At 56.8% G+C, this 21756-nt stretch overlaps 1 protein-coding gene and 1 long non-coding RNA gene across 12 annotated transcripts; one reads left to right on the top strand and one right to left on the bottom strand.

The window, feature by feature from the left end:
• Window positions 1-426: 426 nt before the first annotated feature.
• LOC139074119 (uncharacterized) lies at window positions 427-5584 on the bottom strand. The gene is made up of 3 exons (XR_011523575.1): window positions 5096-5584; window positions 2753-3042; window positions 427-1606 (listed from the first exon to the last, which is right to left on the bottom strand). It is a non-coding gene; the product is annotated as an uncharacterized lncRNA (long non-coding RNA).
• Window positions 5571-21524, top strand: WDR81 (WD repeat domain 81). Of its 11 annotated transcripts, none has more exons than XM_070562864.1 (12): window positions 5571-5786; window positions 7113-7323; window positions 8061-8164; window positions 15125-15232; window positions 15495-15685; window positions 15811-16001; window positions 16307-16472; window positions 16551-16716; window positions 17395-18084; window positions 18743-18888; window positions 19171-19350; window positions 20406-21524. In XM_070562864.1, exons 4-12 carry the CDS (start codon window positions 15139-15141, stop codon window positions 20724-20726), a joined length of 2145 nt encoding a protein of 714 aa, XP_070418965.1. In that variant the 5' UTR covers window positions 5571-5786; window positions 7113-7323; window positions 8061-8164; window positions 15125-15138; the 3' UTR covers window positions 20727-21524. The 11 variants fall into 11 exon arrangements, 10 of the variants coding, with proteins under 10 accessions (XP_070418965.1, XP_070418966.1, XP_070418964.1 ...); XM_070562863.1 differs by lacking the exon at window positions 5571-5786 and adding an exon at window positions 5886-6103; XM_070562866.1 differs by lacking the exon at window positions 5571-5786 and adding an exon at window positions 6611-6866 and having other exon boundaries at window positions 7177-7323.
• Window positions 21525-21756: the final 232 nt, after the last annotated feature.

The raw sequence follows: 21756 nt of genomic DNA on the forward strand, positions 1-21756 counted from the left end.
GCAAGGAGAGGTCACACAAGGCCACCTCAAGGTTAGGCAGAATCAAAGAGAAAAAGACCCATCCTGTTTTCGGCAGTAGGACTGTTAAGATTCTAGAACCTTTCAGCATGGTGAGGAATATCTTCCCCCAGCCCCCATCGCCTGAAGAGTGACAGGTTTTTACTGTTTTCCTTCCGTCTTACTCTACTCCACACCTCTTTAGCTGGCTGACAGCCAGCAATTCAGAGAGCTGCTTCCTGTACACTGAGAGGGTGGATTCCAGCTACTCCCAAAGAATGAACTTGATAAACCATTAGGTGCTCCCCTAAACATTCTCACAACCTCCTTTCTCCACCAGAACCCCATGAAGTCCAAGGGGCTGGGGCATCCCCTCATTCTTCCACACCCACCTCTCCAAATGGGCTTTTTAAAAAAAAATTACACTGATTCTTTTAAATTTTATTATATGAAAGCCATACACATTTACTGTAGAAATGCAGTAATGTCGAAAATCTGGAAATTACAGAAAAACCAAAGAGGAAAATTACAATTACTTTATTCCACCATCCAAAAATAACCACTATTATTAACGTTTCGGGGTTTGTCCTCAGTCTTTTTTATCTGTTTATGTATAGAAGTATACACCCATATCTTAAAAATGAAAATTGAGATCACATAACACTATTTTTATAACCTTTTTAATATTCAAAAAGCATTTTTCTTTCCAGGCAAATGTTTTTCTACATAACTTTTAATGGCTGCACAGTACTCCACCATCTGGATGGATATACAATAATTTACTTAAGCAATTCCCTATTGCAAATTTTCATTACAGCAGGAAAGAAATGAATTCCCAGTCACAGCGTTGCTTTATATTTTTCTCTATTGCAATGCTGGGATGAACATCTTATACCTTAATCTTTAATTATTTTCTTAGGATAAAATGCCAAATGTAGAATTATTAGGTCAAAGGCTATAGAAACTTTTAGGGTGTTTAATACATATTACCAAACCAACATCCAGAAGGCTGCACCAATTTGTACCCCCATATGCAACGCATGGGAGTGTTATTATTTTAATACTCCTTTGCCAATACTGGGTCTTATTTTTTTCTGTTATAGTTTGCTAAGGGAAAAATACTTCCAGTTATATTTGCCTTTCTTTACTAATGAAACACATTTTTTTTCATGGTTTTATCCTTTTAAATTTTGTTTATGAGTTTCCTGTGTGAGTCCTTTCACAGTTGGCTCTTGCTCCTTGAGGCTACTTAGATAAAAAATTGCAGGATAGAATTACAGAGAAGAGGTGGAAATAGGAGGATGAAGCCACAGGACACTTTAATATGGTCTTACATCTCTGAGGGAGGTGGAAAGACTGGAGAGAAATGGCGAATGAAGTAGACGGCTGGAAGCTTGTCCTTGATGGAGGCTGGCTGTCCTCCCTCCTCCAGGGGTCCTTCTGGCCTTTATGGCCCACTCTGTGGGGTGCCCAGACAGGGCCCTGTGCTCTCTGGGCCTGGTCCTTCACTGGTCTTCTGCCTGTCTCTGTGTTTCCAGGCTGCTCCTCCTCATCTCTGCTCCATGATGGAAGAGGACGGCAGAGTCACATACCCAGGGTGGGAGGGACACTGTGGCCAGTGAAGCAAGGAGGGGAAGAAAGGACAGAAGCAACGTCCAGGGACAGAGTGATCTTCATTGTAGCCTGTGAGTGGATTCCGTCTGCCCACCCTCCTCTACTGCAGTCCCACATACACCCAGCTTAGGCTGCAGAATAATGGGGTCAATGATCTCCTGTCCCCTAAATCTCTGTTTGTCATAAATGGAGAACAGGACCCAGCTCCCTGCACACCTGCTGCCCCAAAGCAGAACAAACAGCTTTCTGTAGCCCCTGAAGGTGGCCACGTTCAGGCCGGGAGACAAGGCCAAAGCTGAATCACGTCAGAACCTGAGCCCAAGAGTGAGACTGGATCAGGAGCTGGGGGTGGCAGGTTTACACTGCCTGACGCCCCAGAGGGGGTGCATCCCACAACCTCTCTCTCCTGGTTGCTGGAGGGTAGAATTTCCTGCCTGTACAAGCCTGAGCTGATCTCACACACTATCCCGAAAAGCAAAGTGAGGGAAGAAACAGCAGCGGCAGCTAGAGGCCCATCACGGGCTGCACTCCTGCTGTGGGTGGCAGGGGAAGCCTGAGGCCACCTGTGCATGGTGGAAACTCCGTGTGGAGACCGACTCCTACTAGCCCCTTGCATTCATCTAACCCTACCCCTCCCTCCACCCCACCCCACAACAGCTCCTGTGGTTACAGTCATGGATGGAGGAGGGGCAACAGCTTATGTGAAAAGCTGTTTTGTTCCCACCCACAGGGGGAGGAGAGCCCAGGCTCTGTCTGCACAAGCGGGCTTCTGATTCCCTCATGCACACTCTACTGTGTGATTCCCCATCTCACAGGTGGAGAAGCTGAGACAGGAGGTCTAGGGTCCTACATATAGGAAAGTATCCCCGAATCCAGAGTCTGGGCCAGTCCCAGGAAATACAGGGAAAGGTAAGAGCAAGGGGACGGATACTCAGATGGGAGTCTCAGTATGACCTTTTCCCTCAAGAGGAAACTGACTTTAGGACCTCACCTGGAACGGCCAGTAGGAAAGAACTGGGGACAAGGAAGGAGGATCAAGAAAGATATTTCTTTGCTCCACTTCTTCCCATTGTTACACAAAGATCAACTAGCCTCACGTAGTCAGAGCCATCTATTCCCCAATTCAGCCACGGTCTCTAACCTGAAATGCTTCTCTCTTGCTGGGCCAATCTAGGTGAAGGCTCTCCAACTGAACAGGGTTCCCTTTGCCAAAAGGTATCATCACTCCCGCTGTCCAGACCTTCCCAGCCCCAGCTCTGTCACCTTCCAGACGAGGGGGAAAGCAGCTCCTTCTCCTCTTCCTCCTCCTCGAAGCCAGGGGCAGAGGGCAACAGTTCTTCAACTGGCAGCTTTAGCTGGGTCAGGACATAAAGCTTGCCACTGAAGAACTACTGCGGCTCAGCCAGGTGAGGATGTGGGAGGTACAGGCTCCTGAGGGAAAGGGAAGAAAGATGGGAAAGATCTGAGCAGGGCCATGTCACAGGGATACTGTCCCACTGGCTGTCAAAGTCCAGTCCCAGCAGATACTCCACCTTCTAATGAGGGGTTCTTGGCTCTAACCTGAGCCTGCAGGAGCTGTTAACTTCAGTGAGAAGCAAGAGGCAGCTCTAAACATACTTCTTTGCTCCTCTTTAAGAACTGAAGGCTGTAGAAACCCAAGCCTGTGCTCCCCCCCCTTTCCCCAGCTACCCACAGGGGGCAGGGAGGGGCAGCTTCCTCAGCATTCAGAGAGCGCAGGACCTGGGACCCTGGAACACATCCCACCAGTCGCTTAGGTCCCAAGTGAGAAGTTGTACCTCAGGTCCAGAAATATGAGTTCAGTGATCAGCCCAGCTGACTCGTTTCCAGGGAGTTCAGCTGGAAGAAGAGTTTTGGGGGCCTACATCTGGGGAAGAGTGAGGAAGGGAGGAGGTCTAGAGTTTGGAAGGTCAGCAGAGGCTCCAGGGACTGTGAGGAGAGGACAGGGGACCAAAGGTTGGAGGGGAGGGAGGTATGGGCAGGGTGGTTGGGCAGCTTCCCCAGGACTCTCAAATGCCAGGCATTCCGCTTGCGCATTCCGGGTACATCTGGTATGAATTCCAGGCTGTCTGCCGGCCCCTCCATGTCTGAACTTTGTTCCAAGTTCCAAGCCCCGCCCCCACAGTTCCAACGCATGAATCAGCAGGAAAAGCCGGGCCCAGCAGCATGGCCCAGGGAGGGGGCTGGGGGCGTGGCAGGCTTGAGGGCTGTGAGCTGGGGAGGGCGGGTCTGTGCTGACACTCAGTCCAAGGGCATGGCCCATGCCAGTGTGAGGGGCCAAGGTGGTCTCGCCTTGAGATTTCTATACTCAGAGGGTTAGAAAGATTAGGGTGGGAGTGGGAGGTTTTCAAATTACAAAACCCTCTTGGGAGGCATAAACTTTGTGGTATCTTTCTTCCCCCAGGTGACCAGTGCAACTCCTTCTCACTCCCCTCTGTCTGAGCCGGCTCTATTCAGCCCATAGGTCTCAGCGGCTGCTAAGAGTTTGTGCCAAGCAGGTGCCCTTGGCTGCAGGGTGGGGTAGGCCCAGGGCACTGACCCTCTGACCAGCTGCTCCATCAACCCTTTGGCATGCTGACAGCTCCTAGTCCAGTCTTAACAGCCAGGATGACAGGCCAAATGAGTTGGAGCCTGCAACTAGGGCCAGAGGGAGGTGGGGGAGATAGCCTAGCCAGAGGCCACTGGGAGGGGCCAAGAGTTGGCCGAGAGGTGGGGAGAGAGGGAGCCCAGTGATGACTAACCCAGGCGCCCCACCCAGCCAGCCGGCTTCCCAGGCGGTCAGGGCCAGGCCTGGGCTAGGGGCCCCACAACCGGACAGGCTGGGGGGAGGTGCAGAGGTGACCTTCTCTCGGCCCAAGACGGCCAGTTAGGCTGGGGAGGGGGGATTAGAGTTTCCAGGCCCTCCTCTTGCCCGCTCCCTCCACCAACCGCGGTGAAACTCTAACCTTTGGGTTGCATAAGGCCCCCGCACCGCCGCCCCCTATTCCTCTCCCCTCCCCCCTTACATAACATCCCCTGGAGGGAACGAGAGGAGGGGCCAGCCCGCCCAGAGACCCCTTCTCTGCCAGGGCGCTCAGCTGGCCCTGCCTCAGTGAGTGCCGGTAGAGGCAAAGCCCCTCCCTGCTACCCGCCCCGCTCAAATCCTCCCCAAGCTGGGAGGCCGGCTCCCGTATCCTCGGACCAGAGGGCGCCGAGGTTAGCCGCCCCCAGCCTTCGGCCCCTCGTCTTCCTCCCAGCTACTCCGCAAGACCTTCCGCCACGACTCCCGTCCAGGACTCTACCTTTAAACCTCCTGACACACTACTCCAGCCAGTCTAGGCCCCTATCCCCCGGAGCGCCCCTGCCCCCGCCGCCCCCTCTCCCCTCCTCCGGAAGGGCAGGGTGTGGCCGCCAGGACCCCACTTTCCCCCATTACCCCGTTAGCACGGTTCCCTCCTGTGAGGCCGGGACCCCAGCTCACACCCACCTGGTGCTGGGGGGTGGGGGTGCTGAGGGTAGGGGAGCAAATCAGTGCGTCCGTTCCCCACGGCCGGCGGCGCTGTCTTCCCAGCGCCCAGCACACCGGCTCCAGTCTCCGATCAGCTGGCGGCGTCGTGACGCACAAGCTGCGATTGCACCGCCCAGGGCCAATCACCGCCCACTGCTGGGCAGCGTGACCACACCCACTCGGGGGCGCCAGCCCTTCGCCTTGGTCCCGCCTCTCCAGCCGTCTTAGCTTTGATTGACAAGGAGGCCACCCCGTTGCCTACTGGAGTTGCGCTAAGCCACGCCCACCAACTCACGAGCTGGCCAATAGGCGAAAGGGCGTGGCTCAGCCTTCCGCCTAGGCCACTTGCTTTGACGAGCGCTACGTCAAACAGGGCTCCTAAAGAGCAGAAGGAAGTAAAGGCGTGTATGTTTGCAGTGCATACTGGTCAATGTAGTTCTCCGTCTGACACCTCGTTCCCAGAATCCAGCGCGCTCTGTGAGTTGGCATTTTTAAACTCATCTCTGAATCCATCCCGACGAAGTCCTTAAAGGGCTACAGCACCTCCTTTCTGGAGCCGTGAGTGCTTCTTTTAGACAACCCCGAAACGGATTCGCTGACCTCTGCAGGAGGCGATAGCTCTCTAAGGAAAGATGGAGCAGACGAAGCAGCAGGAGTGGCAGAACCGAAGGTGGAAATCAGCCCCCAGGGCAGCACTGTTCCATTGGATGAGGACTCCTGAGGGCTTTTGGGGGAGGGAGGACTGCCCACTTCGCTAGCCCCAGCTTTCACTGGAGAGATCTAGTCCACCCCTCCTGGGGGGGGGCCGGGGGGGCGCTTCCTAACCAGGAGACTTCTTGTAGAAGATGTCTCGTCCTAGTCGCAGGGAGACAGAGCGTCTCAAGCAGCAGCTTCCTAACAAAAGATTGATAGCATAGTCCTCACCTGAAGGTAGAAGGAAGACTTGTGGTCGGAAACTAGGGGATGGGCCGTCCCAAAGTGCAACTGGTGAGCAACCCCATCCTCTGTCTAATATCCCCAATTCAGTCCCACCCTCCAGAAGCTTTTTACTGACTCGGGCCTACTTAGGGAAGAGATTTCAAAGGTGGAGACCAATGAGGAGGCTGCTTCTTCCCCAGGGGCCAATCAGAGCCTAAATGGGTGGGAGATGGGCAAAAACTGAAAGGAACCCAATGACTTGGCAAAAGCTGCTGAACCTCTTATTTAAAGGGGCAAGTCTGGGACCCACCCCAACTCATCGCTGGCACCCCGCTCCCACCACCACCCAAGAGAATCGTGGGGACAGGGATCCATGAGTTTTCCATAAGCTCTCAAGTAGGATGAGAGTAACCGAATCCCAAAGGATGAGCCTGGAGTGTGAGATAGTTCCTTCTGTATTAAATACGGACTCCACCAAGTGATTGCTATAGTTCTTAGGAGCTCCAGAATTCTGAGCCTGTGTTCAGAACATTGTGCCTTTAAGGAAACTTCCTGCCTTCCACCCCAGTAACAGCTGATTGTTGGAAAGTGTGACCTCAGGGGACGAATCAGCTGTTACCACATCCTCCTCCTGGTCTGCCCTCCTCCATCTCCTTATCCACCCCCCCCCCCCACCGCCACCCCCCACGGGTGGTGAGGGAAGGAAGGAGATGGAACCCCAAATATGGGGGACCAGCTTGTATATTCTTTCCTCTACCTCTTACTGCAAGACTCTCCCCCACCCCTCCATCTGCTGGTTAGATCTTCAGAGGTTCTAAGCTTGGAATGAGAGGTATTTCCTGTCAGCTCAGTCAGCTTAGACCCACCCTCCTAGTAGTGAGGCCAATACTGGGGAGGCCCAGAATGGTGGCTGGCTGGGTGTGTGGGTGCTCCAGGAATGGGTACTGGGGAATGTCCAGTGAAGCTGTGGACCAAACCTTGAGGAGAAGAATGGCTATGGAAAGCAAGCCTCCTTGGGGTCTGCTCCCCAGGCCAGCTGCCCCCTACTCCCTGCTCAGGTTGCCCTCTTCCTCCCCAGACAGGGGCCTGCTAAGGGGATCCTCCCAGGTTTGCCCATTCACTCCACTTCTAACTGCCGTTAGACACCACCTGGCCTTGGCTGCTCCAGTTTTTATGGTCTCAACCTCCACAGCAAGAGTGCTAATGTGGAGCTTCCCAGGGGCTGCAGGTGGAACGCACTGGCCCAGGAACCACGGGCTTTGGCTAGGAAGTCCTGCCAGAAGACTCAGGTAAATATTTCACCCAAGCCCTGAGCTGGGAGCCAGGGTCACTCCAGGACAAGCTTAGTGTGAAGTCCCAGGACTAACTTGGCAAGGTCGGGAGAAACTGAGCAAGGGCTTGGCCAAGCTTGGAAGAAAGAGAAATCTCACCAGCTGCCCCCATTCTCCATTATCCTTAGCAGAGAAATCCCATCCCCTTCCCACCCAAGGCCCTTCTCTATTTTGTTCAGCTAACTCTCTGTCTCCTCACCCTCCCACCCTATAGGGCAAAAGCTCAGGCTGTGAGTTCAGGGTTCCTCAATCTCAGCACTATTGACATTTGGGGCTGAATAATTTCTTCTTTTGGGGGCTGTCTTGTACATATTAGCATGTTTAACAGCATCTCTGGCCCACTAGATGCCATTAGCAACACCCGCCCCCCCCCCCCAACCAGTTGTGACAACCCAAAGTGTCTCCCAACATTAGCAAATGTTCCCTGGGGGCCAAAATTGCCCGCAGTTGAGAACTACTGAGATAGACAAACTTGGATTCAAATTCCAGCTCTTACCAGCTGCGAGCTTGATGAAGATCCTTAACATCTCTGAACCTCAATTTCCTCATCTACAAAATAGAGTGAATAATAAATTCATGATCTATTGTAGGGATGAAAACAGGATTATGTTTGAAAACACCTAGCTCAGTACCTGGCCCACTGGCCCACAGTTAGTGCACTAAACCATAGCTGCCTTCACTTTTCTCCTGGCCAGATCAGCAAGAGCTAACCTCACTCAGCATGGGCTGACTGCCGGGGCAGCTGCAGCCTCCCTCCCTGACTATCTGAGCCATCACCTCCAGGAAACTCAATATTGAGGTTGGTGAAGAGGAGTGGCTAATTTGGTCCCCGATTCCCCAAAGCCCAAGGGTGCTTGAGTTGGGATTCAGGGGGAGTTTGAGAATAGTGCTGTTACAGAGCATTATGTCTCAAGATGTGGCCTGCAGATTGCCTGTGTCAGAATTACCAGGGGTGCCTGTTAAAAATTCAGAATTCTGGGGCTCACCCCAGACTACTGAATCAGAAGTACATCATAAAGTTTGAAAACCACTGTTTTAGGGCTCAGATTGGGGAAAGTGTCAGTGTCCCAGAAATCTTAGTGCACCAGTGCCCAGCATTGCAAGGACATCCCTATTCAAGGGAAGGAAAGAATTCTAAGAGGTAAGGTTAGTTACATTCAAGGTCATTGTTGCATTGCAAGTCAAAACCACTAGAGGGCAGGACACACACAAACTTATAGAAAGAAAAAGTAGTGCCTGCTCAGTCTAGGTAAACTGAGACCAGAGCAAAGACCAGGTGGACCTAATTTTATTGGTACCAAGAAGCAGGCACTATCTCCTGACCAGCAAAACTCGTCCTTTGGTCTCAGATACTCAAAGCTGCGGATGTGATATGGTCAAGGAACGCCTCATTTCCCAGGTGAAAAAAATAATGCATGGCCAAGGAGTACAGAGAACATTGGTTTTAGAATGAGATAGGCCTGGCTTTGAATCCTGGCTCTACCACTTCTTAGCTGTGTGACCTTGGGCAAGTTACCTAGGAGAGTCAGCCTTCTCATCTTAAAATGGGTATAAAAATAGCTTCTTAGAAAGTGTTGTGGTGAGGATTAAGCAATACAAAGTAGGGAAAGTGCTTAGCATGGTGCCTGGCTCCTATGGCACCAAATGGTGGTTATAAGTTCTTACTGCCCAAGGTCATGTGACCGAGTACATTAGGGGCTCCTGCTGCCTGGCTCCCCTCCCCCCCAGGTTTTTTTTTGGTGAGGAAGATTGGCCCTGAGCTAACAGGGCTAACGTTTGTTGTCAACCTTCCTCTTTTTGCTTGAGGAAGATTGTTGCTGAGCTCACATCTATGGCAGTCTTCCTCTATTTTGTATGTGGGACACTGCGACAGCATGGCTTGATGAACAATGTGTAGGTCTGCACCCAGGATCCAAACATGGGAACCCAGGCCACCAAAGCAGAGTGTGGGAAATTAACCACCACACCGTGGGGCCGGCCTCTGCTGCCCCTTTAAGAAAGAGGATGCGGATGGAATCGGCTCATAGCTGAGCCATTCCTGTCTCCTCTTTAATTTGGACTTTAGTTTTTCTTAAGTGCCTTTATGGAACCCCCACACTTCAACACCAAACTCCTATATGAGGGAAACTCTCCTTCTAGGAGTGAGACGCAGAGCCAGTGGTTTCACTGCAGACAATGGCCTATCTGTCCTGCAAATGAGTCAGAAATGAGACCCCTTGAAGGAGGCACGTAGTTCTGGTGCCAGCTCTCTGGTTTCCGCTCCCTATTCCGTGCTGCACCCTCCCCCCAGCCACGGTGGCATCTGCAAGGCTCTGACCACAGCAGGCAGGCTCTGTGGCACGCAGAGGCAGGTCTTCAACAGGAAGTCTTGGGGACCATTTCCTCCCAAGAACTTCAGGCCTCTGGGCCTGGGCCACTTCTCTCCCTCAGATTGCCCAGAATGAAAAAAAAAAAAAAAAGCGGTAAGGGGGCTGTCAGTGTGGAAGACTCTGGGGCAGAAAGTCTGCACCAGCTTCTAAATGTCCATTCTGCCACTTGAACAAGCCTCTGTGGCGGCTCTTGGTTATCACCTGTAGAATATAAACAATAACAACCATCCTCCCTATCTCTCCAAGTGTTGTAAGAGCCAAATGGAACGTTACTGATGAAGTGTTTTGGAAAATTAAAAGCTCCTTCTTTTGGAAGGCAGCATGGAGGCGCTGAAGAGACTTGATGTTAAACGTCCCAGCTCTGCCTCGGGGTTTCTTATCTGTAAAAACGGGGGGGCGGGGGGGGGAGGGAGGATGGTTGGGGGGTAAGGATCCGCCCGCTAAAGGCTGGGATCTCTGGGAAGAGCATCCCTAGATGCGCGTTCTGGCGCGTGCAGGGGGAAGCAGGGATGGGAGGGGAAATCTCGTGGGCAGTTCAGCATCCCGCTCTCCAGCACCGGCGGGGCCGGCTGGAGCTCCTTCCAGCCCTGGAGGAAGCGAAGCCGCCACCAGGCCAGAGCAGAGCTCTGGGAGGGAGGGCGCCCGGGCGGCCGCGCGATGGCGCCGGCGGGAGGCGGGGTCTGGCCGGCCTATTTGAGCCACGTGCGGTTGTTTCCGTGTCGGGGCGATCACGTGAGCCGTGTCAGCTGACCCGTCACGGTGGAGCCCGGCGCTGGCGCCCCGCGGCCCCCGCCCCGCCGCGCCCCGAGTGCAGGACCCTGTGGAGGGGTAAGAGCGTCCCCGCCGTCTCCTCCTCTGTGCCCGGCCCGCTCCCGCCGCCTCCGCCCCAGCCCCTGTCCTTCGCCCATCCCTGCCCGCCCGGCCTGGCTCCCCGGAAACCGTCGTGGGAAGGGCTGTGGCCGGGCTCAGCCCCGCGCTGCCCCCAGGCGGCCAGAAGGGAATGGCCCTGGGGAGCAGGGGGCGGGAAGTCGCTCTTACCACCGGGACCGAGGGCTGGTCCCCGCCCCCAAGCCCCGACATGGAGGAGCTGCTCCAGAGCGTGGAGAGGGACCTGAACATCGATGCCCGGCAGCTGGCTCCTGCCCTGGGGGGCACCCACGTGGTGGCCCTAGTGTCCGCGCGCTGGCTGGCTAGCCTCCGCGAGCGCCGGCTGCCCCCGGGCCCCTGCCCCCGAGCAGAGGGCCTGAGCGAAGCGGAAGTCAGGACTCTCCTGCAGCGCTCCGTGCAGAGGCTGCCCCCCGGCTGGACGCGCGTGGAGGTGCATGGGCTGCGGAAACGGAGGCTGTCCTACCCGCTGGGCGGCGGTCTGCCCTTTGAGGAGGGGTCTTGCAGCCCTGAGACCCTCACTCGCTTCATGCGGGATGTGGCTACTCAGAATTATCGCAACCTGTGGCGCCACGCATATCATACTTACGGACAGCCCTATAGTCATAGTCCTGCTCCTTCAGCTGTCCCTGCCCTGGACTCAGTGCGGCAGGCTCTGCAGAGGGTCTATGGTTGCTCCTTCCTGCCGGTGGGTGAAGCTACCCAATGCCCATCGTATGCCAGAGACGGCCCCTGCCCTCCTAGGGGCAGCCCGGCCTGTCCTAGTCTTTTGCGAGCTGAGGCCCTGTTGGAGTCGCCAGAGATGCTATACGTGGTGCACCCTTATGTGCAGTTCTCCCTGCATGATGTGGTCACCTTCAGCCCTGCCAAGCTGACCAACAGCCAAGCCAAGGTGCTCTTCATTCTGTTTCGTGTACTGAGGGCCATGGATGCCTGTCACCGCCAGGGACTGGCCTGCGGGGCCCTGTCTTTGCACCACATTGCTGTGGATGAGAAGCTTTGCAGTGAGCTCCGGCTGGACCTGAGTGCTTACGAGAGGCCCAAGGAGGATGAGAAGGGGGAGACCCCTGTAACAAGGGACAAGGCAGGCATTAAGCCTGGAGAGGAGGGAGGAGGGGGACCTAGGTGTCCCACCTGCCAGGAGGAACTTAGGGGCCTTGTGCTAGACTGGGTCCATGGCCGCATCAGCAACTTCCACTACCTCATGCAGCTGAATCGTTTGGCAGGTCGGCGGCAGGGGGATCCCAACTACCACCCTGTGCTGCCCTGGGTGGTGGACTTCACCACACCCCACGGGCGCTTCCGAGACCTGCGGAAATCCAAGTTCCGCCTCAACAAGGGGGATAAGCAGCTGGACTTCACGTATGAGATGACGCGGCAGGCATTTGTGGCAGGTGGCCTGGGTGGCGGGGAGCCACCTCATGTTCCTCACCACATCTCGGACGTGCTCTCCGACATCACATACTATGTGTACAAGGCTCGGCGCACACCCCGGGCAGTGCTCTGTGGACACGTGCGGGCACAGTGGGAGCCCCATGAGTATCCCGCCAGCATGGAACGCATGCAGAACTGGACGCCAGATGAGTGCATCCCCGAGTTCTACACTGATCCCTCCATCTTCTCCTCCATCCACCCTGACATGCCTGACCTGGATGTGCCGGCCTGGTGTGGCTCCAGCCAGGAGTTTGTGGCTGCCCACTGGGCGCTGCTGGAGAGCCCCGAGGTGTCCCAGGACCTGCATCACTGGATCGACCTCACCTTCGGCTATAAACTCCAGGGCAAGGAGGCTGTGAAGGAGAAGAATGTGTGCCTGCACCTGGTGGATGGCCACACTCACCTGACCAGCTATGGCGTGGTGCAGCTCTTCGATCAGCCACACCCCCAGCGCCTGGCTGGAGCTCCTGTCCTTGCCCCTGAGCCTCCATTCATCCCCAGGCTGTTGTTCCAGACCATCCAGGAGAGCACAGGCCAGGAAGACTTCCCAGGCCAGCTTACAAATGGGGTGGGCAGGCTGGTTTTGGAGGCCACTCCCTGTGAGGCTGGCTGGGCCAGAGACAGGTCCGTGGTGGGAGAAGATGACTTGGAGCAGGCCACAGAAGCTCTGGATTCCATCTCCCTTGTTGGGAAAGCAGGTGACCAGCTGGGTTCCTCCTCCTCCAATCAAGTGCCCCCAGGCCTCCTGTCTTTCTCAGTGGCCTCAGCCTCTCGACCAGGCCGCAGAAACAAAGCTGCTGGGGCAGACCTTGGGGAAGGCGAGGAGGGGAAGATCCTTCTTCCAGAGGCCTTCAATCCTGTGCAGGCTCTGGAGGAGCTGGAGAAGCTAGGCAACTTCCTGACCAAAGGTCTAGGGGGCCGGTTGGAGGTGCCTGAGCAGCCGCAGGTCCAGCTCCCTGTGCAGCTGCGGGACCTCTTCCATCGGGACATGCAGGCGCTGGGGGTCCTTTTGGCTGAGATGGTGTTTGCCACCAGGGTCCGAACACTGCAGCCTGATGCACCTTTGTGGCTACGCTTCGAGACTGTTCGGGGACTCTGCACGCGGCATCCCAAGGAGGTCCCTGTGTCTCTGCAGCCTGTGCTGGACATGCTTCTGCAGCTGAGTGGGTCTGAAGGCCCCGTGGTAGCAAGGAGGGGCAATCTGGACCCACTGTTTGAGTACAGGCCCGTCTCCCAGGGATTGCCCCCGCCCTGCCCGGCCCAGCTCCTCAGCCCCTTCAGCTCCGTGGTTCCCTTCCCTCCATATTTCCCAGCATTGCACAAGTTCATCCTTTTGTACCAGGCGAGGTGTGTGGAGGATGAGGCCCAGGGACGGGAGCTGGTCTTTGCTCTATGGCAGCAACTGGGTGCAGTGCTGAGTGACATCACCCCTGAGGGCCTGGAGATCCTGCTGCCCTTCGTGCTGTCACTCATGTCCGAAGAGCACACGGCCGTGTATACAGCCTGGTACCTATTTGAACCTGTTGCCAAAGCACTGGGCCCCAAAAATGCTAATAAGTACCTACTGAAACCTCTCATTGGTGCCTATGAGAGCCCCTGCCGGCTACATGGCCGCTTCTACCTGTACACTGACTGCTTTGTGGCCCAGCTGATGGTACGGCTGGGCCTGCAGGCCTTTCTCGTCCACCTGCTGCCCCATGTCCTGCAGGTGCTGGCTGGTGTCGAGGCTTCCCAGGAGGAAAGCAAGGGCCTGGCAGGGGCTGCTGAAGATGAGGAAAGCGGGCTCCCAGGGGCCAGGGCCAGCTCCTGTGCCTTTGGGGAAGAGATTCAGATGGATGGGGAGCCTGCTGCCTCCTCAGGCCTAGGGCTCCCAGACTACACGTCTGGCGTCAGCTTCCACGACCAGGCTGACCTCCCCGAGACAGAGGACTTCCAAGCCGGGCTCTATGTGGCTGAGTCCCCACAGCCCCAGGAGGCTGAGGCTGTGAGCCTGGGCCGGCTGAGTGACAAGAGCAGCACCAGCGAGGCCTCGCTGGGCGAGGAGCGGGCTGACGAGGGGAGTGCCCCTGTGGACAAGAGCAGCCTCAAGTCAGGCGACAGCAGCCAGGACTTGAAGCAAAGCGAGGGCTCAGAGGAGGAAGAGGAGGAGGAGGAAGGCTGTGTGGTGTTGGAGGAGGAGGAGGGGGAGGGGGAACAAGATGAGGTCACCGGGGCCTCTGAGCTCACTCTCCCTGACCCGGTGCTGTCCATGGATACGGTTGTGGCTGGTGGCGGAGGGGCAGATGGGGAGGAAGCGGAGGAGCCGCTGACCGAGCAGTCGGAGGGCAAAGAACAGCAGATCCTTCTTGGTGAGTTCTCAGGCCTGGAGTGGTGCTCACACAGTCATCTGGTTCCCCTGGACATTTGCTGAGCACCTCCTCTGCGCCAGGCACTGCAGATGTGGGCCTGCCCTCCTGGAGCTCACACCTAGCAGAGGAGATGCCATGCTGTAGACAATCTTATGTGAGCTCGAGTTACATTAGTGCCATAGAGAACATGGGGCTGAGATCTAGTTTTCAGGGGTCAGTGAAGGCTTCCTTGGAAGGAGGACCAGTTGAGGTTCAATGAGTAGGAGGTAGTGAGGCAAAAATGGCAGGGTCTGCAGTGGGATGAGCATTCCAGGAAGAGGGAACAGCATGTGTGAGGCTCTGAGGCTGTCATGGTTCCAGTAAAGTATCAGTGAAAGGCCAGCATATTTAGACTGAGAGAGTGGAGGGAGCAGAGGCCAGAGGGGGAGGTAGCCAGAGTCTGGCCAGGGTCTCATTTAGGAGCTGGGGAAGATTCACTGAAAGGGTCATCTTCCTGCAAGTTGCGCCTGAGGAGAGGAGCCTGGAGCGGCCCCATGGCCAGAGTCCCCCGGCTGCCTCTGCTGCTGCTAAATGGAGGGTGGAGGTGTGGGGCAACCAGGCTTAGGCTGCTCTCCTTGGCAGAGTGGTAGCCAGAGTTGGGTAGGTGGGGTGCCGTGGGGTGGGGTGGGAGGAGTGGCGAGCCACTGTTATCTGGTGAGCTCAGGCTCTGCCCCCACCCTGCAGATACAGCCTGCAAGATGGTCCGCTGGCTGGCTGCCAAGCTCGGCCCCACAGTGGCCTCTCGCCATGTGGCCCGAAATCTGCTCCGCCTGCTGACATCATGTTATGTTGGTAAGGTGCCGGAGACGGGGCCTCCCCCAGGCCCTCCACCCATCCCTAGCCCCCTCTAGAAGATCCTTCCCACTCCCACCCCAGACCACCTCCTGGCCGGGTCCTGGGTCTCTGTCTGTAAGCTCCTCCCTCCCTTCCTTGGGTAGAGCATGGGGCAGATCCGGGGCTAGAGTGAGCAGGAGCTGCTACCACAGTCCCTGGAAGGCCAACCTCCCTCCTGCCCTCTGCTAGCTACTCAAGGCTGCTGGCCCTTCCTTGGCAGGGCCTACTCGGCAGCAGTTCACGATGAGTAGTGGCGAGAGCCCCCCACTGAGTGCCGGCAACATCTACCAGAAGAGACCAGTGCTGGGCGATATAGTGTCGGGGCCCGTGCTCAGCTGCCTCCTCCACATCGCCTATCTGTATGGGGAGCCCGTCCTCACCTACCAGTACCTGCCCTACATCAGCTACCTGGTCAGTCACGGACTTGGCAGCCCTGGGGGCTGGGAGGCTGAGGAGCCTGAGGGCCAACCTGGGATCTCTGGAGGTTCCAGGGAGTCTGTGGGGCAGCCGAGCCCTCATCTACTCTGTGGCCCTAGGTGGCCCCTGGGAGCACCTCAGGCCCTAGTCGACTGAACAGCCGTAAGGAGGCGGGGCTCCTGGCAGCGGTGACTCTGACCCAGAAGATCATCGTGTACCTCTCAGACACCACCCTCATGGACATCCTGCCCCGTATCAGCCACGAGGTCTTGCTGCCCGTGCTCAGCTTCCTTACTTCCCTCGTCACGGGGTAGGCCCCTGCCCCACCCTTTGGCGGGGAGCAGCACAGCTGAGGGAACTACAAGGGTCGGGGCTGGGGGGACGGGGGCGGGTTGGGAAGTTTGTGGGAGAGTCCCATGACCCTGGACTGGGTGTCAGGAGTCCTGGTTCTGATCCAGGCTGTGTGACCCCGAGCAAGCCACACCTTTCTGTGCCTCAGTTTCCTCATCTGCTTTGGACCAGTTGGTCCTGTAGTTCCTTTCATTTACAGCTTCTGGTAGATTCTGGGCAAGTTCTGCAGAGTGGGGGGCTGGAGCTCACGAGCTCTGTTTCCAGGTTCCCAAGTGGAGCCCAGGCCCGGACTGTTTTGTGTATGAAAACCATCAGCCTCATCGCCCTCATCTGCCTGCGTATTGGACAGGAGATGGTCCAGCAGCACCTGAGCGAGCCCGTTGCCACCTTCTTTCAAGTCTTCTCTCAGCTGCATGAGCTTCAGCACCTGGTGGGCAGACCTACCTGGCTGGGGTGGGCTAGGCAGGGGCTGTGGACTCGGCTGACTCCCTGGGCTTCCTGCCCGCAGGATCTGAAGCTGGATTCCGTGAGCCGCAGTGAGGGCCAGCTGCCAGAGGTGGCCTTCTCTGACGGGCAGCAGCGGCCGGTGGACCCCACCCTGCTGGATGAGCTACAGAAGGTGTTCACCTTGGAGATGGCGTACACAATCTACGTGCCCTTCTCCTGCCTGTTGGGTACTGCCCCATCACATTCCCTCACACAGCCTCTGTGACCATGGTTCTTCATGTGGGAGGGCCCCACTCTCTCCCTGCCCCCAGAGTCAGTAGTGGGTGTTAAGCACAGTTTTCTGGGTCAGAGCAAAGGGATTCAGCCTCAGACTCTGAGTCCCAGCGTGTAAACAGGGACTGAGCACTGGCCAGCAAGGAGGCACAGGTGTGGCCTAGTGTGTCCGTGTGGAAGGCAGGATAGTCGGGCTGATGTACTGAATCTCTAGGAGCTGTCAAGAGGAGCGAGTGGCCCACGTTTATGGAGCTTCTTGTCCACACCAGGCACTGTGCTGAGCATTGATGTGTGTCATCTCCTAAATAGGATGAATGGCCTGTGGTCAGATGTGGTGTTATCCCTCCACTGAGATGTGAGCTCTGAGAGGGAGAGCATGAGCTGTCTCGTTCACCCTTCTATTTCTGATGCCCAGCATGGCACCCAGCACATAGAGAAGATGCTCACATGTACATAATGAATTAATGCACATTTTACTGGGGAGAAACTGAGGCTCAGAGATGAAGAGTTACTTGCTCAGAGTTGCACAGCCAGTACCTGCCCTGTGTTCTGTGGTTCCTAAACCCTTGGGTGGGTGGTGGCAGCTGCCTGCCATCTTCCCTAATCTTGGGACTTCTTCTGCTCCCATGCAGGTGACATCATCCGGAAAATCATCCCCAACCACGAGCTGGTGGGGGAGCTGGCAGGGCTGTATTTGAAGAGCATCAGCCCAAACAGTCGCAGCCCTGCCAGTGTGGAGCCCACTGTGCCCAGTACCGGCCCTGGGTGGGACTCCCAGGGTGGGGGCTGTCCCCAGGATGATGGCCACTCAGGGACCTTTGGGAGTGTCCTGGTCGGGAACCGCATCCAGATCCCTGACGACTCTCACCCTGACAGCCCTGGCCCTCTGGGCCCCATCTCGGGGGTGGGCAGCGGGGGCCTCGGCAGCGAGAATGAGGACAACGCGCTGAAGCGGGAGCTGCCGCGGAGTGCCCACGGGCTGAGCGGGAACTGGCTGGCGTACTGGCAGTATGAGATTGGCGTGAGCCAGCAGGACGCCCACTTTCACTTCCACCAGATCCGCCTGCAGAGCTTCCCGGGCCACTCGGGGGCTGTTAAGTGCGTGGCGCCCCTGAGCAGTGAGGACTTCTTCCTGAGTGGCAGCAAGGACCGCACTGTGCGCCTCTGGCCGCTCTACAACTCTGGGGACGGCACCAGCGAGACAGCCCCACGCCTCATCTACGCCCAACACCGCAAGAGTGTCTTCTTCGTGGGCCAGCTTGAGGCCCCACAGTGTGTGGTGAGCTGTGATGGGGCTGTGCACGTCTGGGACCCCTTCACAGGTGAGCGGGCCCAGGTGAGGCCTGTTCTGTTGCTGCCATCCTGTACCCTGCCAGGCCTCTAGGAATGCGGCCCAAGGGTGGGAGGGTTGGGGTGTAATGGTATGTGGCATAGAGTGACCCAATGAAGCCATACAGAGGAGCAAAGGACTTGGAATCCATTAGATCTGAGTTGAATCAGCTCTGCCAGTTTACTTGCTGAGTGACCTTGAGTAAGTCACTTTGCGGCCAGAAGCATCCATTTTCCCATCTGTAAAATGGGAATCAGAACAACTGATTTGGAAGATAATGCGCAGGGAGGTTTGGCTTAACGTGTGGCATGTAGTACGTTTGGTAAATAGACGCTCGATTATTTTCTGGCATCATTGTAGAGAGAAATAAGGTTAAAAAGGGGGAGGGGATGGAGTGGGCATTGAGGGATACAGAGGGAGGTAGCTTTAGGTCAGGGGGTGCTATATGAAGACAGGAGGTTGCTTTGGGGATGGGAGCTTGGCCTGGCCATGGAAGCAGGAAGGTAGGAGGGTCAAGAAACATCTATAGCATTTTCTGAGATCCCCTGGGATATGGGAGGCAGGTGTGGGGTAGATTAGGGGGATAGGAGGAGTGAGGGCTCTTCCATCAGCTGCTAGGACCTCAGACCCACTGTGTCGTTCCTTCCCAGGGAAGACCCTTCGCACCGTGGAGCCGGCAGACAGCCGGGTGCCCCTGACCGCTGTGGCTGTCATGCCTGCCCCCCACACCAGCATCACCATGGCCAGCTCAGACTCGACCCTGCGCTTTGTGGACTGCAGGAAGCCGGGCCTGCAGGTCAGGGGCGTCCAGTCTCCTGAGCCCTGGTCTGGGTGCCTGGCAGGGAGGAGAGACCCTGAAGAGAGAAGGCCAGGGCGTAGTTTCTCTTTGGAGGCGGGTCACCCACAGCAGCAAATCCTGGGGGATGGGACTCTGGCCTGTGATGTGGGGAGCCCTCCCCCTGATGGGGGACGGAGGCTCAGGCCTTCAAGCTGTGTGGGCTTGGGGAGTGAGCAGGACCTTAGGGAGAAGCTGGTTGGAATGGGTGGTGGTGCCTCATCTCGTCTCCTCTTCCTGCAGCATGAGTTCCGCCTGGGTGGCGGGCTGAACCCTGGGCTTGTCCGCTCCCTGGCCGTTAGCCCCAGTGGCCGTAGTGTCGTAGCTGGCTTCTCCTCAGGCTTCATGGTGCTCCTGGACACCCGTACAGGCCTGGTTCTGCGTGGCTGGCCTGCCCATGAGGGGGACATCCTGCAGATCAAGGTAACAGACCAGGTCCCGTTCCCCTCCTGACTGCTCCAGGCCCTAACCTCTGCTTAGGGCCCACCCGGACAGGTTCAAGCTGATCTCCCTTATACCTACCCAGGGACTGAGGGGCAGGGAGGGGCAGGAGCCAGCTGCACTGCGGGGGGCCTCTGTAGGAGGCAGGCACAGGGGCGGGACCCAGGGGCCGAGCTGACCCTGTTGCTCCCTGGAGATGTTCTAATGAGTAACCCTTGTCCATATTTGTCTTGCTTGGAGGATCAGGGGTCGGGCCCTGTCCGTGACCCAGTTCAGGTTAAATAAAGCTCAGCGGGGAGGCTGTTTACTGCCCCCAGACCACTGAGCAGAGTCCATGCCCCCTGCTGGGCTGTCCGGGTGGGGGCAGGGGTAGACTGGGCGTGGGGCTTCTGCCCCCGCCCCCTCTCAGTCAGGGACCTCAGGAAACTGCTCAGGGAGGTACAGGAGGGGAGGAACCGGGCTACTTGTGGGAGGATTTTTTCCAGGCATCCCCATCGTAAATGGAGGCCAGGGGACATGCACTGCCACTGCTGGGGGCAAGCTACCCTTGGCTCCCTCTAGGACACCCCCAGGGGACCCTGGGCTCCAGGTGCCTCTAAATTCTGACTTTCCAAGAAAGCATCAGGAGGGCTCTGGGGTCAGCCTGGGTGTTAATCCTGGCACTGCCAGTTACTGGCTCGGTGACCTTGGTATGATTACTTAACTTTTCTGAGCTTTAGTTTTTTCTCCGTAAAGGGAGAACAATGGCAGCACTTGCCTCATAGGTTATTATGCAGATGAAACGTGGTCATACGGCATGCATGACACAATGCCGGGACATAGTAAGTGCCCACGTTGCAGTGATGACTAGGTTAATGACACTGTGATAGAGTTGCCGTAACTCACGTTGATATAATGTGGGAAGGTGGCAGCCTGTCCTCCACTCACGATGCCCTGTCTTCCCAGGAGGTGTTGTGGGAGGAAATGGGAAGACCATGGGGTTTGGTGGACACACGGGAGGGCCCAGGCCCTGCTAAGGCTCTCCTCTCCCCGGGCAGGCGGTGGAGGGCAGCGTCCTGGTCAGCTCTTCCTCCGACCATTCCTTGACTGTCTGGAAGGAGCTGGAGCAGAAGCCCACACACCACTACAAGTCAGCCTCCGACCCTATCCATACCTTCGACCTGTATGGCAGCGAGGTGGTCACTGGCACTGTGGCCAACAAGATCGGTGTCTGCTCCCTGCTTGAGCCGCCCTCCCAGGCCACCACCAAGCTCAGCTCTGAGAACTTCCGTGGCACGCTCACCAGCCTGGCCTTGCTGCCCACCAAACGCCACCTCCTGCTGGGCTCAGACAATGGGGTCATCCGCCTCCTTGCATAGGCTGAGACGGGGGCTAGCCAGGCGGGGGTGGGCAGACATCCTCCAGGGTCCAGGCTCCTAAACCCCCAGAGCCCCCAAGTCTGCTGGAAGGGATCTCCTTCGTGGCTTGGGGAGATGTTGCTCCAAGCCAGCAGGAAGAGGGAGAGCGTGGGAAAGCATTGCTGCCCTCTCTTCTCCATGCTCTGCCCTTGGGTCAATGTGGGGAGAGGGAAGCTCTTGGAAGGGTTAGGGAGACTGGCCCTGCCCAGCCAGTCTCCAGCCAAAGCCCCCCTTGCTAGGGTCTCTCTGCCCCTGTCCCACAAGGACAGGGAAGCTGCCCCAGTCCAGGACACTGATGGTGCTTGGACTCAAGCCTCTAAGGAGGGCTGGCTGTGGTCTAAGAGTTAAGGGCCTGTGGCTTAAGTGTCCACCCAGTCAGACCCTGCCCAGTGGGACCAGTAGGGGAAGAAAGAGGGCGGGGCCAGGGGAGGGAAGGAAGATGGACTGGACCAGCTGGTGCCTGCCAGGAATGACCCCATCCTTGCCTCCCACCCCTAACTACAGTGTTTGTGCCTTGAGCTGAGGAGGTAGATCCTGGGCCCAGAACCCCTGGTGGATGGGGTTCTAAGACCCTGAGAGAAGGGGCGAGAAGAATCACATCTCCATCTCAGGTCTCACCCAGGGGACAGGAAGACCCAGGTGTCCCGGGTCCTCACATTCTGGAGCAGAGATGAGGTCTGAGGCTGGGCTCCTGCTGCCTCCTCGCTATTTGCAATAGATGTAAATATGACCAATAAATCCTTTGGAAGAGCTGTGGAACTGAGTGAGGTCTTTGTTTTGATGGTGGTGTCAGAGTGGGGAAAAGTTGAGAGCCCACAGCTTCCAGGGCAGCGCGGAATAAGGCAGGAGGTGGGGAGGCAGCCTGATCATTGCTCTTCAGGGTACAGGGCTTCTGGTTCATGCAGCCCCAGACCAGTGTCCAGAACCATCACCCTTGGGGAGGGTAAGGACGATGCTGGGAGAGGCTGTGTCCCTCAGCAACTCTCCTCTC

This window comes from Equus przewalskii, chromosome 10 (genome assembly GCF_037783145.1).
Source record: "Equus przewalskii isolate Varuska chromosome 10, EquPr2, whole genome shotgun sequence".
Classification (NCBI taxonomy): domain Eukaryota; kingdom Metazoa; phylum Chordata; class Mammalia; order Perissodactyla; family Equidae; genus Equus; species Equus przewalskii.

Bases quoted from the DNA above. Each gene is read 5' to 3' on its own strand.
- WDR81 (XM_070562859.1), top strand. From the start codon at position 10,735: ATGGCCCTGGGGAGCAGGGGGCGGGAAGTCGCTCTTACCACCGGGACC. The intron at 14,402-15,124 runs GTGAGTTCTCAG...CCCACCCTGCAG, and splicing joins AGAACAGCAGATCCTTCTTG to ATACAGCCTGCAAGATGGTC. The intron at 16,473-16,550 runs GTGGGCAGACCT...TCCTGCCCGCAG, and splicing joins TGCATGAGCTTCAGCACCTG to GATCTGAAGCTGGATTCCGT.